Source organism: Vespa mandarinia, chromosome 10 (genome assembly GCF_050613455.1).
Source record: "Vespa mandarinia isolate Hongniang chromosome 10, ASM5061345v1, whole genome shotgun sequence".
NCBI classification, from domain to species: domain Eukaryota; kingdom Metazoa; phylum Arthropoda; class Insecta; order Hymenoptera; family Vespidae; genus Vespa; species Vespa mandarinia.
The window spans coordinates 6,647,501-6,664,186 of NC_140819.1; the positions used below are offsets into that span (position 1 = coordinate 6,647,501).

The following is a 16,686-nucleotide window of genomic DNA, read 5'->3' on the forward strand; positions in this document are numbered from 1 at the left end:
AGACTTTAAAGGAAAAAAAAAAAAAAAACAAATATTTGAATGTCGACTTTTGCTTGTAAACTTTATCCTTAAGTTCGCACGATTAAATTTATTGATACTGATAAGAAAAATCAGTAAAAAAAAAAAAAAAAACTGACGTTTAAAAGAATAATTTATGATGATACTTAATCCTGAAATAAAAAAGATTACTACGTGCATGATAAAACATTTATAACTAATGACTATTTTCATATTTCAAGGCTATTCCCTTACGTGAACCTACAAATCAACAGGTTTGATTCGTATGTTCTTTTTTCTACGTATGTTTTCTTTTTCTTCTTCTTCTTCTTTTTCTTTTTCTTTTTCTTTTCACCCTCATGAAGTCTTTTTTTTTTTTTTTTCTTTTTTTATCGTACAATACTTGTATGTCTCGTCTATCACGAATGGTACGATAATATCGTACTTGTGTGTACGATATATCGCTTATGTGTGTGTGTGTGTCTGTGTGTATATGCGCGCAAATGTGTGATATGGTTTTCTTGAATCATATAAAATCTAATAACTGAATCACGGATTAAAGCTCAACAATCGTTCAAATCTATATACGCTTTATCTAAATATTCAATGATACATATATCTGATATATATATATATATGTATATATATATAAATTATACGTCACATATATGATAATAGATATAAATATATGTCACGTATATTACTACTTGATAATAAAGTTTTACATATTATTTTCTACCTCTCTTTCTTTAATACGCATAATTACTTATCATTGTAGTAACTATTATCTTAAAAACGTATACATACGTTCGTAAATTCTTGAAAGGAAACTAATAGTATCTTCCTCTAAACAATGGTAAAGAAGAAGAAGAAGAAGAAAAAAAAAAAACATGTTTACAAGGAAAAATCATCCAAGGATAGAAGTAAATTAGTTTAAAGAGAATAATAATAATAGTAGTAATAATAATAATAATAATAATAATAATAATAATAATAATAATAATAATAATAACAATAATAATAATAAAAAGAAGAAGAAACGGAGGAAGAAGAACAATAAAGAGATAATAAAAATATATCATTTCTTTGGCAAACATAATAATTCCGATTATTAGTTTAATGTATGCAATAGTTGATAAATTTTGCGAAAGAAACAGTTGCAATTATTTGTCTACTGTCGATCGATTATAACAGCCGATCGATATCATAAAGTAAAGTGAACATAAATGTAATAATAATAATAATAATAATAATAATAATAATAATAAAAATAATAATAATAATAATAATAATAATAATAATAATAATAATAATAATAATAATAATAATAATAATAATAATAATAATAATAATAAAAAAGACAAAGAAGAAGAAGAAGAAGAAGAAAAAGATGACGATGATGATACAGATATTATAATAATAATAACATATAATTGAAAATTCGAATCGTAATCGATTTTTCTCAAATTTGAGCTTATCATGCTCATCCTACTTTCTTAAATCGCTCAAGGTTACGAAAACAGCTATGCAATATCGAATCATACGGAGAATGAAAATAAATTTAAGTAGAATTCACACATACAATTCTCTTATTTAATTCGAAATATATATATATATACATATATATATATGTGTGTGTATATATATATATATATATGCATATAAATGTGTGCGTGTGTACGTGTATGCGCGCGCGTATATATATATATATATTAATATGCATATTACAACGTAATATGTTGCAATTATAATAGACATGAGTTTTTACTTACTTCGTAAAAATAAAGATGAAAAGTAAAAAAAACTTGTTTAAGCTTTATGCGTCAGGATCCCATACTATTCGATTGGTCCAATAATCCCTTTAACGGTCGAACTAAACGCCTAACCGTGCAGAAAGCATTTGCTACACTGCAATAAAAAACGCATGTATCATTGGTTAACCCCGAATCATAAACACGTGACCATGAACAACCTACTGAAATTGAATGAATTCTACTTTTATATAAGAGATCGCTGTCTTCTTTAACGATCGTAGCGCCGTTAACTGAAAATAGTTTCATCCGGAGATAGATTTCAAACTTTATTATACAGAGTATATTAGATTTCAAAAATTGACGAAACTTAACATAATTCAAGTGAATTATTTGTGTGTGAAAAAAAGAAAAAGAAAAAAAAAAAAATTGAGTTCAAACATTTAACCTTCCCACCGCCCCCCCCCTCTCACCACCACCACCACTACCATAAAATTATTTTATATTTTTCACGTGAGAATGTGAATTTTTTCGTTAAAGGTCAATTGAAAGTTGTAAGAAAATTATACATCGAGAATTTCTTCTTTTACGAATTATCATATAATAATTGTATATGATTTTATTATTAACATATATCGATTATTTTCTAATCTCTCAAAGTTATAACTTTAAAAAAAGAATTTTTTTATTATTATACATTATCCTACGAACGGGATATAAATTTTATTTAACGTTCTTTTATATCGTTCGATTTAAAAGGAAATATTTTAATGTATTCAATTTTAAATAATAATGATAATAATAAAGATATATAAAATACATGATAAAAAAGTAATATGTTGATAATAATGTTAATAATGTAACGATATATATCATAGTTTTCAAATTCTAGATTTCAATGTTCCCTAACTCGATGATTGGTTATTGAGAAAATTTAGAGAATTTTTGTTTAACATCGTATGAATTTAAACGTTTGGTAACACTGTTTTACTTGGTTGGTTACGTATTCACTCTTCTTCCTTCTAGCCTCTTTGTGAACGAAGTCAATCGTTTGTGAGCATTTTTATAAATACAGAAAATCATATTTTACAGAGATAAAAAGCGTTTGAAATTATCTTTTTTTCTTCTTCTTTTTTCATTTTCATTGCAGTTACAAAAAATGGAGGACGACGGTGGTAACGTGGTTGATCTTTATATTCCCAGAAAGTGGTAAGAATCGCACGTGGATTTTCAAGAGTGTACCATGCGTTTTAGACATAGATGATCTTTTTATAAATTATTACAACATAAATAAAAAACAATCTACATATATATATATACATATGTATATATATATATATATACCTACTATTATACATGTGTACAACTGTATGAATATTTAATTAATAATATGAGATCAGTCGTATAACTTTGTATATTTATTAATTACATATAATATTCATTTTATTACATATCATATATGTATATATGTATTTGTTTTAGCTCGTCGAGTAATCGTATTATCCATGCAAAGGATCATGCGTCTATACAATTGACTTTGGCAGAAGTAGATCCAGAAACTGGACGTATGACAGATTCTACCAAAATGTATGCGATATGCGGAGCAATCCGTCGTATGGTATGTATTAACATTATAATATATAACAAGCAGATTAAATAAATATACTATTGTATATAAATTATATATATATATATATATATCTTATATTGATATTTGATTTTATTACAGGGTGAATCGGATGATTGTTTAGTTCGCCTTGCAAAAGACGATGGAATATTACCTAAAAACTTTTAATATATTATAATATAATTTCTTTTTAATAAAAATTATATTAATAAAACTTTTAATAGTCTTTATAAAATTATTTCAATTTTTATATTAACGATAAAGACAATGAAAATTTATCGATGGTTTCAATTAAAGGAAAAAAAATAAAAGTCCTATAATATAATATATTTATTGTTAATCTATCCGTATAAATTTTTTATTCTCAATATTAATGTATAAAAGAAAAAGAAAAAAAAAAAACAAAACAAACAAAAAAAAAGATAATCAAAACATCAGTACGGCTGATGACATTTTTGAATTTATTTGGTTCTGTACAGTTTTACTACAAATCTTTAATTATTATTAATATAATTATATATCATAATAGCGATTATTGTTCAAATAGTACGTTTCTATTTTCGTAAGATTCATATTTTTTCTTTTTTTCTTTTTTCTTTTTTTTTTTTTTTGTTTTTCTTTTTTTTTTTTTTTGTTTTTTTTTACCGTGTAAAAAGAGAAGTTTCCTTATTATTGCAATGACTTCGCAGGCATAAAAATCGATTTATTAAACATAATAATAGATATATCACGATGCCATCATTATTATTGGCACTTAAACTTTTGTTAGAATAATCGTATAATTCATGTCTCGAAGCCATTATCAATATGAAAAATGAAAGTATGAAAATAATGTTGCGAGTAGATTCTGTTCGTAGTTAGAGCATTCTCATTAGACGCTAGATTTACAAAGCGTTTTATCAATTAGAAAATTATGTTTACATAGAGATGTAATATTTTATTTTGGTTTTCTAATGCAAGCAGCAAAAAAGAAGATCAAAGCCACAGTATGATCCATAGGACCATCGAGCGATCAGATCTTTTTCATTATTCGTATTGCTAAATGTGAAAACAATGATTTATCACTTTTTCAGAAATCGCAAACTTACATTAGTATATCGTAATTTTTTACAATAATTTAACGCGTATAGCTTCATAGAAGCGTAATATATTTAAAGCAAATAAAGAGGATTCTATCTTTTTATCTGTTTCCTTTTGAGAAAGACAAAATCATTTTGCTGAGCAATATATCAACATATTACGACATATATATATATATATATCATCATATATATATATATGTATATATATATATATATGATTTACGTGTTGCATTTGTACGTACACTCCTTTTCATACGTGCCTCTTTTGTTATCTAAAGCAATAATCATATTTGTTCTTTTTTATTATCCTAATCATCTTATTACATTCGGTATAATTATCATCCAAATACACCAAGCTAATTATTAAAATCATTGAAAATTAATAATTCGTATTAAAAATAATTAATGAAATTGATAATACGATACACGTAGGAAACGTGTCTATGGTGTATCATTCGTTATTATACGTTTCAATAACAATACAGGAAGATCGGCCAGATTTTATTTTTAAATAATTCTATATGCCGATTAAACCAACAGATGAGGGATGATAACTTTTCATTAATATCTCTACCAAATGTCTATCTATTTTGTGATAGATCTCTACTGGAACACGTAAGATTATGCAATGATGCAACACCACTATTTATATCTAACTTTAGTTATAACACCGATGCAAAATAAATTACAGATAGCTTCTTTCAAACAACCTTAATGTTAGTTTATAATAACATATTCGGCATAATATTAGTTACATACATATATATATATATATATATATATATATATATGTATATATATATATATATATATATATATGTGTGTGTGTGTGTGTGTGTGTGTGTATGTGTATATATATATATCATCGTGTCGTTACATATAATTATACATTTAATTTCATTATGTACTAGGAAATGTTTCTTTTTCATTTTTATTAAATAACAACTTCGTTAAATCTTACATATAATGGAGCATTTTTTTTCATTACATATTCTCGATATATCTCTTGATACAAGCGAAAAATCTTATGACAGTCTCTAACGCTATTTCTCTTACAACAGACACGTGGAAGATTATTATTATTATTATTATTATTATTATTATTATTATTATTATTATTATTATTATTATTATTATTATTATAATAATTATTATTATTATTATAATTATTATTATTACTATTATTAATATTAATATTATTATTTTTTTTTATTATTATTAATATTATTATTATTATTATTATTGTTATTATTATTTGCAAGACCGTCGACCGAACGTTAAAACTCGATGTACCATTATCGTTGCGGTAGGACGCACACACGATACGTTTCATTATTTTTTTTCTTTCTTTCTTTTTTTTTTTCTTTTTCTTTTTTATTATTTTTTATTTTTTATTTTTTTCTTCATTTTTATACGTATAGAGCGTAAAGAAATAATATATTGTCCATTCGCCACATAATTCTGTTTTTATTTTGAGTCGATCATCCTCTGGCGAAGCGGTAACAAATCATTATTAGACATCTCGTATAGATTACTATCTAATTGTAATAACTAGTTCGAAGTATAGTATTTTACAAGACTTATATATGACACGAAGGAAAAAAATATAAACTCTGTATTTTGGCTTTTTTCTCTTTTTCATATATATATATATATATATATATATATATATATATATATATATATATGTATGTATGTATGTATATATATATATATATGCATGTACGTCCTACTTAATAGAGCATATAGTAATCATATATAATGCAAAGTTTTATTGTATTTCATCTATATTATGTGAAAATTGTATCGTTAATACCATCGTTAAACAGTCCAATTGAAAAGAAGTATTTGTTAAATAGACTTTATTGGTACTGTGGAATGTGCCAAGATGGACATCATAAATGTCCCTGACAAATATCGAGAAGTACTTTATAAAAGTGATGCTTATTTCTTCCATGTGCGTATAATATTCTTCTTTTTCATTTTATCATCATCATCATCATCATCATCATCATCTTCTACTTTGTTATTTATCTTCTTCTTCAATTTCTTTTTATTATTACATGACAATTTTCTTTTTCCTTTTTTTTTCTTTTTTCTTTTCTCTTTTTTTTTTTAGTTTTTCTTTTTTTTTTTCTTTCTTTTTTTTCTCTTTTTTTTTTCTTTTTCTTTTTTTTCTTTTTTTTTCTTTTTTGTAGATCCAAAAAAACGTACTCTTTCTCATTTTTATTAATACATTAACAGAATCTGAAATCATTCGATCCAAAATTATTCGTACGTGTGACGTTTGAACCTTGCATAGAATGAAAGTAATTGTTGTTTTGAGAATATCGTTATATTTCTAGGATACACAAGTATAATTCATTATTTGGCACAATATCGTCATATCGTAATTTATAAATGACAATTTTATGTGCAAAATAACGAACTATAAAACGTATTATCATTTAATAATATCTTTTATAATACGAGATAATTGATTTAATTCACACGTGATTTATAATTTTTAAAGAATATACAAACAACGTTATTAAAGTACAAGTCATACTGTACCAAATTCCTTTTCATATAATTTAATTAATATTTATATTATTTTAGAATTTTTATATATCCTAAGAAAACACGATGTGTATATGTGTGCATGTATGTGTTTATGTATATGTGTGTGTATATATATATATATCATGTGTGTATATGATAATTCAATATTTTTAAATATATCTGTAAACTTTGTCTCTTATCTAGCTTTCTTGCTTTTATCAATTACATATTTAGTTTCAATTAATGTTTCACAAAAAAAAAAAAAGAAAAGAAAAGAAAAGAAAAGAAAAGAAAAGAAACAAAAAAGAAAACTAAAGTATTATTCTCATTGTACTGTATCTCTTTTTAAATACATAAATTATATTCGAGTGGCAAGATTGAGAAAACACAAAATACAACGAAAAAAAAAAAAAAAAGAAAAAAAAAAGGGAAAACAAAATAAAATAAAAAAAAAAAAAAAAGAAAAAGAAACAAAATTTAATCTATAAATATGCAAGGTTCTTTGGCTTTTATTCCTATATGAATAATTTTAGTCGTGCGATAAATCGTAATTCGGTCACACCGAAACGTAATAAATTTTATTAAAGATATTATTATATTTATTTAATTTCCCACGTTCTCATAGTATATCGTCAAATGATTTCTAACTTCGCTGGTGCAGATGTCTATTAAAGAAAGTATAAAAAAAGAAAAGAAAAGGAAAAAAAGGAAAGAAAGAGAGAGAGAGAGAGACAGAGAGAGAGAGAGAGAGAGAGAGAGAGAGAGAAGAAAAGAATGAAAGAAAAAAAAAAAAGAAAAAGAAAAAACGATTAACCATTAACATTATGCTTACTTTATGATCTTGTAGTTTTGGCTAGACTGTGCAAGATCGATTCGACAATTCTGATGTAGATGGCCCAAAGAAATTTCAAGAAGAAATTAAAAGGGTAGCTCCTCGGTCATTTTTCTAGGAGGCAGTGGCGGCAGATGGAAAAGAGGTGGGTCACGCGAGATTCGTTTCTTGTTCGCCCCATCCTTCGCTGTCGCATTCGCTTTCCGAAGCTGAATCACTATCGCTAAATTCGACAGCAACACGGCGGGCCAATATGGATGCAACGTCGTTCAATGCGTTAACACGTTCTACTTCCTTCTGCTCGATTTTTTCTACTTTTCTCAATTTTATCCCTACGTCATTCAAAATTGACATTTAATTTATATCTGTCAAAGATTTACAAAAAAAAAAAAATAGAGAAAAAAAAGAGAGAAAAAAAAAAGAAAAATAAAAAAAAAAATACATATATATATATATTGGATGATCAAATAAATCTCAAAGAAAAAAAATTACCGTCTCTTATCGCTTTAAGTAAATCATTCCTTGGATCTACCAATGGGATGTTCGGATTGACAGACTTTCGTAGCTGTCCATCGATACTTTTCAATGGTTTTAATTTCGGCGGACACATGGCTATCATTTTGGCAATATCTCCGTTCGTCAATGGTACCGGTGGGGATGAACCATTAATAGCTGGTGGTGGTGGTGGTGGAGGAGGAGGTGGAGGAATATTACACGGTGGAGAAATAGGCCTTGGTGGTGTAGGATCGGGTGTTGGAGGTGGTGGTGGTAAATCTTGAGAGACGGGATCTGTTTCGTCTGTACCAATTTGTGCCGAATGATTTGGTGGAGTAGGAGTCGAATGATGACTCGGTAAAGGACTGTTTGGACGACTTCCATTCCTATTTAACAAGTGGGACGGTATCGAACCTAAAAAAAAAAATCATTTATTACTCCTTATTAAATTTGTTTTCTATTAATGATAAAATAAATAGAAAAGTTTAAAAGAAATATAAATTACCGTTCATGGAAGGTGGAGACATTGTTTCTCCTGGTGGAGGAGGAGGAGGTGGAAGCGTATCTCTACCAGTGCTCATAGATCTCCCTCTGGTAGGAGTATTATTAGCCGATGCCACCGTGGGAGTCGAATTACTTGAAGTATTGCTAGGTGGTGCCGGAGGTGGTTGAGAAGGTCGCGATCTACCACTTCTACTGGGTGTACTTTGTCCTCCTGGACTCTGATAAGTTTCGCTACCTTGTTGGCCTTGGCCAGAAGCATAATGAGAACCGTACACATTTTCTTCATAACCATGGGTAACAGAATTCGTTGCCCTATAATACAGAAATAATAATCTTCCTTTCTTAATCCTTAATAGATTTATTTAATTAATTAACTTTACGAACCTATAATGATCAGAGGAAGAAGGGCTATACAAGTGTTGTTCCTCTGGTGGATAACTTCGTCTAAGTTCAATACTGTTCGGTCTAGGTGGTCTTGATTCGGTCACGACCATCCCCATCATCGTTTCATCGGTCATGGTATGAGGTGCTCTATATTGAACCCCTTGTGTTGGCATTATATATTCCCCATGGCCAACCGCTAATTGTCTCTGCCTTTCCCTTGTATTATGAGGCTGTCTTACACGCTTCTTGTGTCTACCTCCACCACCGCTACCTTCGTTCCGTGGCCTATGAGGCTATATCGTATAAAAAATATATCAAAAATTATTCCTGATTGTTATTTATTTTTCCCATTAAAATATGTGTTTGCATGAGAACAAGCATAATCATTTCAATTCGAAAGAATTCGTTTGACTGATTGAGCTTCGTTAGAAATACGAACCATCGTCACTCTTTGTTGTTATTGTTGTTGTTCTTGTTATTATTATTATTATTATTATTATTATTATTATTATTATTATTATTATTATTGTTGTTGTTATTATTATTATTATTATTATTATTATTATTATTATTATTATTATTATTATTATCTATCGAATATATTTTATAAAAAGTATATATATGTATGTATGTTAGTGGTGCTAAATCAGTCAATAAATATGTAACGAATATGTAGGAAATATGGTTTCCTATAATGAATAATCACACAATCGTGCGATCGCTAAATAATATATCGTATCGTTCCGATATCGTTTGTAAGATTGATTGATCGTTAAGTTTTATTTCCTACATAAAGAATGTGACAATTGAATTACGAAGATGAAGGGGTCGATAATTGATTGGCGTAAAACCGGATACATCATAATCATAGACTTTTGTGAATTGTAACATTAAAAACTTGCATTACTTGCAAAAGGGCAGCGTTGCAACGGTCGACAAAGTGACAATGAAATGTGGATATTGTGGTGAGATTTTTAAAAGTACAAGGGTATCACTCGAGAGAGTGAGTATTTTTTTTTTTTTTTTTTTTTTTTTGTTTTTGTTAATCAAAGCCATCAGTGGTTCGAGTAAGAAAAAAGACGATTATTAACTCTCGAGCGAAGTCCTTTGTTAGCACTGACATATCAAGGGATTTTAGATGAGTATACAGAGATCAAATGTTTTTTTTTTTTTTTTTTCTTTCTAAGTCGAAAATGAAATCGGCTTGAAACAATTGATCTGAGATCTGAGCAAAACACTAAAAATGCAAAAAGTCACTGGCTTTTGCTATTACCTAGGGCATTAACTACAAACTTTGAAAGCGAGCAACTAACGCAATTTCTAGTCAGCGTAAAAGAGAGAGAGAGAGAAAGAGAGAGAGAGAGAGAGAGAGAGAGAGAGAGAGAGAGAGAGAGAGAGAGAAAGAGAGAGAGAGAGAGAGAGAGAAAGACAGAGTGAGATAGAAAGATAAAAATATATATATATAGAGAGAGAGAAAGAGAGAAAGAGAGTGGTTAATGATCGGATAAAACCACGGAGAAGTGAGACTGATGAGTGTGTGACTGATCGATTATTTAGTATTTATGATTTAACAGGGGAATAAAATAAAACTACAAAGATCCAAATCATCGACTTGCCTTTCTGTATGGTTCGGCATATTCTGTTTCAGTCTATAACGAACGGGATAGAGTTCCAAAATAGTTAGCAATTGCAATATCAATATATACATACATATTGTGAACTTATCTCATACGTTTCTCGTGCACCCCGAAGGCACGTTAATATAATCTTTACAAAGTTAATAATAACTTTCACGTCATAAAAAAAAAAAAAAATATAAATAAAAATTTATTAACGTAATTCTTAACCGCATAATAATAATCGTTCGCGATAAAATTTTGTTATCGAGGTGCACGCGTTAAAAAAAAAAAATAAACCTTCCAACGATTATTTACCTTTTTCCCTCGATCATGCAATTTCTTTTCCGTATCTTTCAACATCTCTTGACTCCATAAATCAAAGAAATAATTTGGATCCGTGTAAAACTTCAATCCATCTTTTCCGTCCTCCCTGATAAATGAAATGTTCATTGAAAATCAATATTCAATTCTATATCAAAAGTTAACGAAATATTTTAGCATAATATATACCTATAAATGTTGAGTTTATCTAAAGGTGGTGGTGTGTCGCATTGACGATAAGTTTCTAACATCGCCGTTGGCATTGTATCCCTTGATACTACTTGTTGATCGAAAACGACCGAACTCTTGAATGCCTTCCTCATATGTATATCTTGTAATGAAACTAAATAAAATAAATAATTATTACACTTTGTAATAATTCCATTAATATTATTATATCAAATTTATATGCCAATGATAAGTTCAAAATAATAATTAGATAATTCCTTTATATATTAAATATGAAAAATTCATTAATTATTTCTAAAATTTCTACGATCGACCCCACCAACCTTCCTCGACATTGCTATCAAGTTGAGTGACCTTGACGGCCAATCGATCTATCCTAGCTTGCAAAGAATTTGCCCTGTCGCTTAACGCATGAGCTTCCCTGGTTAGCTCTGCAAAGAGATCTTCGGCATGCCGTGATAGGCTGGAGAGTTGTCTAATGGTATTAGCCAAAGTACCATTGGTGACAGCTTCTAATTCCGACGGTAATGGAAAATCTTCCGGTATCGTACCACGTGCGACGTGAACGGGTTCCACCAATCTTTTCGGAAGAGGCATTTTTTTTCTCAATTAGTTTTGCGTTACGATCCTTTTGATTAGGCTTCGTAAATCATTCACCGTTCTTTCAAAATCTGCAATAAGACGTTTTTATTTTGTTAAGTTTTTCTGATACTTTTAACTTTTACTTGAATTCTCAATTAATTCGTAATAATTTTATAACGATGATAAAAAAATATATATACATATATATATATATATATATACACATATAAGAAATAATAATAATATATGTTAAAAAAAATAAAAAAAAAAAAAAAAAAAAAAGAAAAAAAAAGAGAATAAAAAAAGAATCTATATATATTTATATATCACATATCATATATAATATATTTTTAAGTGTGTATGTGCGCGTGTACGTTATCATTAATCTATTCGAGTTTTAATTTACTTAAAAGAAAAAATAATAATAAATAAAAGTGAGCGATCGTGTTACGTTAAATAAAAGTCTAACGACCTGCGAAAGGCGATACTCGCGGAGACAGAAAAGGAAACGTTAGGATTAGTATACGCATGAGAGCAGCTTTACAATCAGTTCTACAATTAGTTCTAGTAGTATTCGAATGTACATATAACGGATCTTAAAGCATTAGATATTGTATTTATACGTCATGATTGATTTATATGTACATCGGTATCGTTTAAATATAAGATGCTATATAAGGATAAGAAATCTAATATCGCGAGATTTTTACCTTCGTTCATCGTAAGGAATAAAGATAAAACGATAAGTATGGAAGGACAAACGATATATATATATATATATATATATATATATATATATATATACATATATATATATGTCGTGCGGTTAGCAAATGTACGACGATGAGCGAGATAAATAAATCTGGAGAAGATATGTAAGAAAATAATCAATACATAATATAAATCAATATGTATGAACATAATTATACGCATTTATATGTAACATTCATATTTCATAAGTGATGAATAAGCGAAAGCTGTTAACGAGAAGTGAATGGAAAAGGTTAAAATGAAAATTGAAATTTAAAAATAGTCTGAGATCAATTATTTACTTATGATAATATATTTTCATTTGAACAATTTTTTATTATCTATATATTATACCTAAAGGCATGCTTAGACATTATTAAAGATCTATGTAAAACAAATAGACATATAGAAATAATGTATAATAATTTTCTTATTAAACGAAATCTTTATAAGTTTGGAAAACTTGTAAGTAATGAAATCAGAGATATAAATTAATGTAAAAAAAAAAAAAAAAAAAAAAGAAAAGAAAAAGAAAAAAATGTCAAATTATCAGAGCATAATTGAAGAACGGTAATAAATAACAATAAACTATGATTATATATCTAGCCCAAGATAATCTACTTTAAATATGAATGAAGATTTGAAAGAGATCGGCAAATATTAAGTATATTTGAACAAATGATAAATAGATAGATGACGTTAAAAAAACATGGAACATTTATTTAGTAATAATTAAACGTATTCATACCTCATATTTTGAGATTAGATGATGACATAATGTAATCACATGTGAAGATAAAAACCCACAGTCTTTTGAACTTTTTAAAGTAGTGTTCATCACGGTAGAAACATTTACACCCAATTCCGATAATATAATATCACATATAAATGGGCATGATTAATTTCAGTTTTGACCTCTTGAATTTTGCACTAATGTCATGGCGGTGCACTATCTTCCTTTCTTGTTCACATTAAACACCTGTTAAGAGAAATAAGATTGATCGTATGAAAACTCCGAAACCGTTGTATATGTTTAAAACTTATATATTTTCTTTTTTTTTTCATTTCGATTTAAGGAGAAGAATCACCCCCTACGTAGCTGCCACCCCGGCGGCCATGTGTCACCCTGCAATTCTGTTCCCAGCCACACGATGGCGCTTTACACTCCCCACCTCTCTCTCTCTTTTTCTCTTTCATATAACTATCTTTTTTACTGATTTTATTAAACTAAACCGATAAAAGACATATGAATTTATCAACGTTTCTACTTATATAAATTTACATCCCTTTTTATTTATCTATAAATTAGTCTAAATAATCGTTTTTATTTCTTTTATTTTTTTATATTATCGTAACTACAGTTCTCTCTGTACGAGTTACTGACAAACTATGAACACACGATACTTCGTCGACTTAAAGAATATTGAAAGTCAATACATAAGGAAAAGCGTTAAGTAGATTTAGGTCATTTCTTTTAAAAGGATTTCTAGAGTATATCATCACGATAGAAAGCGTTTAAAAAGGCAAAATGAAAAGACTAATAAGATATTCGTCTGATTTCGATTCGCCATATTTTCTCTCGCCCCCACCTCTCCTCGTCTCAACACACTTCATCACCATAGCACACAACTTCCTTCTCGTCACACTGCGCCACGCCCCGCCCCGCCTCGCCTACTACTACTTTCGTCTTCCATCAACTGACAAGACGTGTCACGTTTTCTCGCGAGACTTCTTCTTACACCCATCGTTAACTCACCATATTCAGCGGAGTATGGCTAACTTCACGTATACGCATAATGTCGGTCAACGTAGTAGTACGATCATTGAAACGTACCACACCCCCTCCCTAACCTCCCCTTCTTATAATTACGTTCTTTCACCGATAAGAAATGTTTTTCTCTCTTTACCAAAACGAGTACAAACGAGTTCACTTGTCAGCGTATAATATGGCGTTTATTTCTTCGATTCGTATTTATTTTTTTTACGTTCGACTTATTGTTGCAATTGTAAACGTTCTTCAAGCGCTGTTAATCGCGGCGCTGTTCTTTTCAACCAACCGTGGACAAAACGAAAGACCAACCAACCGACCGAATGACAAGCAACTGACTGAGTTACTCCCGTTACATCAACGCAACAACACGCAAATCAAAATCGCGGGAAATTTTAAATATGAATACCTTGATTATTTGATTTTCTTTATAAATAATTTTCAATCTTTTTTATTATATACGATAACTACGTCCAACGTGATGTCATCTGATTTACTAATAACTTTTACAAATCTGACATAATTAAAAAATTTTTGTAACAACGTTTAAACATAAGATATTATTGTTAATTAAAAAAAGTCTTGGCATTGATTATTCGTTCGTTTTATATCAATATGTTCTTCGTTATTTCATTGACATGCTCCTAACCTATAATTCCATCACTAATCATGCGCTGTTTATATAATCTCATTTAGACGTAAAAGATATCAATTTTTTATTTTTTTATTTTTTTTCGCAATTATTTTTCTTTGATCCTTCACAAACACTATAATTAACTTATTTTTATTTACACTGTTGTCTTCACGAATTTGTTATACAATCGTTTAAAAACTGTTTGAAAATCTAACATGGCAGCCATTTCGGATTTAATGCCACCACTTCCAGTTACTCTTGTTAATCCTCCACTGTTCTATTTTCGTTACCCTTATTTTCTTGTTTTTTCTTTTACTTTTTTATTTAAATTTTTCTTTTTTTAATTCAACGAATGTTCGTACTTCTATCACGTAGATAAGTCAGAAAAAAGATTAAATAACAAAATCTTTTGTCATAATTGAAGTCAAAAAAAAAAGATTAAATAACAAAATCTTTTGCCACTATTGTTAACGTGTAACAAGTGTATTTTTATTTTATAAAAAATATGAGTAACATGAAAAATTATCGTAAAAATGGTGGAGGGAAACGTCCACAAAAGAAAACAGAATCTAAGGAAAAACCACAAATATTAGCACAACCTAAACAATCTTATGCTGAGTATGACAATAACGCAAAAACTGATGATAAAAATAAAGATTTTGAAGCTTTTATAAACCAACCAATTTCAATGGATGGGCAATTTGTTTTTAAATGTGAAAAGAATTGGTCTGCAGATGTATTAGGATGTTTTGACTATTTTACTCTAGATTTAAACTTACTTTCTGCTGCTATAAGGTGCATACCTTTTAATGAATGTGTTAAAATAAAGGATGAATATTTCACAGTAAGTATTTTTATATCGACATTACACATAACATTATTCTTTATCAAATTATGTTACTATATAATTTATATATTTTGTATAAATGTATATTATAGGCTGATCAATTAACGAGTTTCTACAATGCTGTTGAAGAAGGAAAAGAAGCTTATAATGATATTCTATCTAATTTAGAAATTTCTAGTTCATCTAATACAATGAATTTTAATAAATCATTAGATAGAGAAAGTAAAGAAAAACTAGAGATGAATTTAAATCTTGAAAAGTCTATGACAGATAATAAAACATTTGAAGCTAAGATACAAAATAAAAGTGACGATAGTGATACAGAAGAAAGTTTAGATTTCTTATTATCTCTTAAATCATCCACCTTACAAAGCAATAAGAAACAAATGACTTCAACAGATGTATTTTCTAAAAATGGTAATTTAATTAATTTATTTTTAAAAATATTTTAATAAAATATATAGACTGTTTTTTTTTGCATATTTTATAAATCTCTTGTATCATTGAATTATTTGATTTATTTTTACTTATGATTTACGAATTTTTATTTGTAGAACTCAAAACGCAGTCTGCTACCTTATCAACTAAACCAATTGATCTTGAAATCTGGTTAGATAAAATATTAGATGACTAAAACTTGAAATTTGTATATTTGTTTATAAACTTAATCTTAAAAATTCAATAATAAGATTGCATATAAATAGGAACCATATTATTACAAAGTAATTAGTAATTTTCTGTAATAAAATATAATACTATTAGA

General features: G+C 28.0%; 4 protein-coding genes across 16 annotated transcripts in view; 2 read left to right on the plus strand and 2 right to left on the minus strand.

Annotated features, from left to right (window-relative positions):
- Positions 1-1,972, minus strand: part of LOC118445461 (putative multidrug resistance-associated protein lethal(2)03659) — a 13,117-nt gene extending 11,145 nt beyond the window's left edge. Inside the window, exon 1 of one of the 2 annotated variants that reach the window (XM_035874984.2) lies at positions 1,770-1,972. The gene's annotated coding sequence lies outside the window, so the exon portion shown is untranslated. The remainder of the gene's footprint in view (positions 1-1,769) is intronic. The other variant, XM_035874985.2, reaches the window with a different exon arrangement.
- A 730-nt stretch (positions 1,973-2,702) lies between these two features.
- RpS21 (ribosomal protein S21) lies at positions 2,703-3,596 on the plus strand. Its single transcript, XM_035874823.1, has 4 exons — positions 2,703-2,801; positions 2,899-2,957; positions 3,231-3,366; positions 3,478-3,596. Exons 2-4 carry the CDS (start codon positions 2,908-2,910, stop codon positions 3,541-3,543), a joined length of 252 nt encoding a protein of 83 aa, XP_035730716.1. The 5' UTR covers positions 2,703-2,801; positions 2,899-2,907; the 3' UTR covers positions 3,544-3,596.
- A 3,032-nt stretch (positions 3,597-6,628) lies between these two features.
- SCAR (wiskott-Aldrich syndrome protein family member 3 SCAR) lies at positions 6,629-15,189 on the minus strand. Of its 12 annotated transcripts, none has more exons than XR_014982678.1 (11): positions 14,431-14,742; positions 13,423-13,653; positions 11,666-12,013; positions 11,343-11,496; positions 11,148-11,262; positions 10,830-10,862; positions 9,214-9,506; positions 8,831-9,141; positions 8,323-8,739; positions 7,831-8,162; positions 6,629-6,704 (listed from the first exon to the last, which is right to left on the minus strand). XR_014982678.1 is itself a non-coding variant. In XM_085659980.1 (10 exons), the coding sequence occupies exons 3-10, from the start codon at positions 11,937-11,939 to the stop codon at positions 7,981-7,983; spliced, it is 1,779 nt and encodes a 592-aa protein (XP_085516106.1). In that variant the 5' UTR covers positions 11,940-12,013; positions 13,423-13,653; positions 15,092-15,189; the 3' UTR covers positions 6,719-7,980. The 12 variants fall into 12 exon arrangements, 10 of the variants coding, with proteins under 10 accessions (XP_085516106.1, XP_085516107.1, XP_085516104.1 ...); XR_014982679.1 differs by lacking the exon at positions 6,629-6,704 and adding an exon at positions 6,720-7,663; XM_085659980.1 differs by lacking the exons at positions 6,629-6,704; positions 14,431-14,742 and adding an exon at positions 15,092-15,189 and having other exon boundaries at positions 6,719-8,162.
- Positions 15,190-15,509: 320 nt separating this feature from the next.
- LOC118445546 (uncharacterized) lies at positions 15,510-16,615 on the plus strand. The gene is made up of 3 exons (XM_035875219.2): positions 15,510-15,920; positions 16,016-16,340; positions 16,478-16,615. The coding sequence occupies exons 1-3, from the start codon at positions 15,582-15,584 to the stop codon at positions 16,555-16,557; spliced, it is 744 nt and encodes a 247-aa protein (XP_035731112.1). The 5' UTR covers positions 15,510-15,581; the 3' UTR covers positions 16,558-16,615.
- The last annotated feature ends 71 nt before the right edge of the window (positions 16,616-16,686 follow it).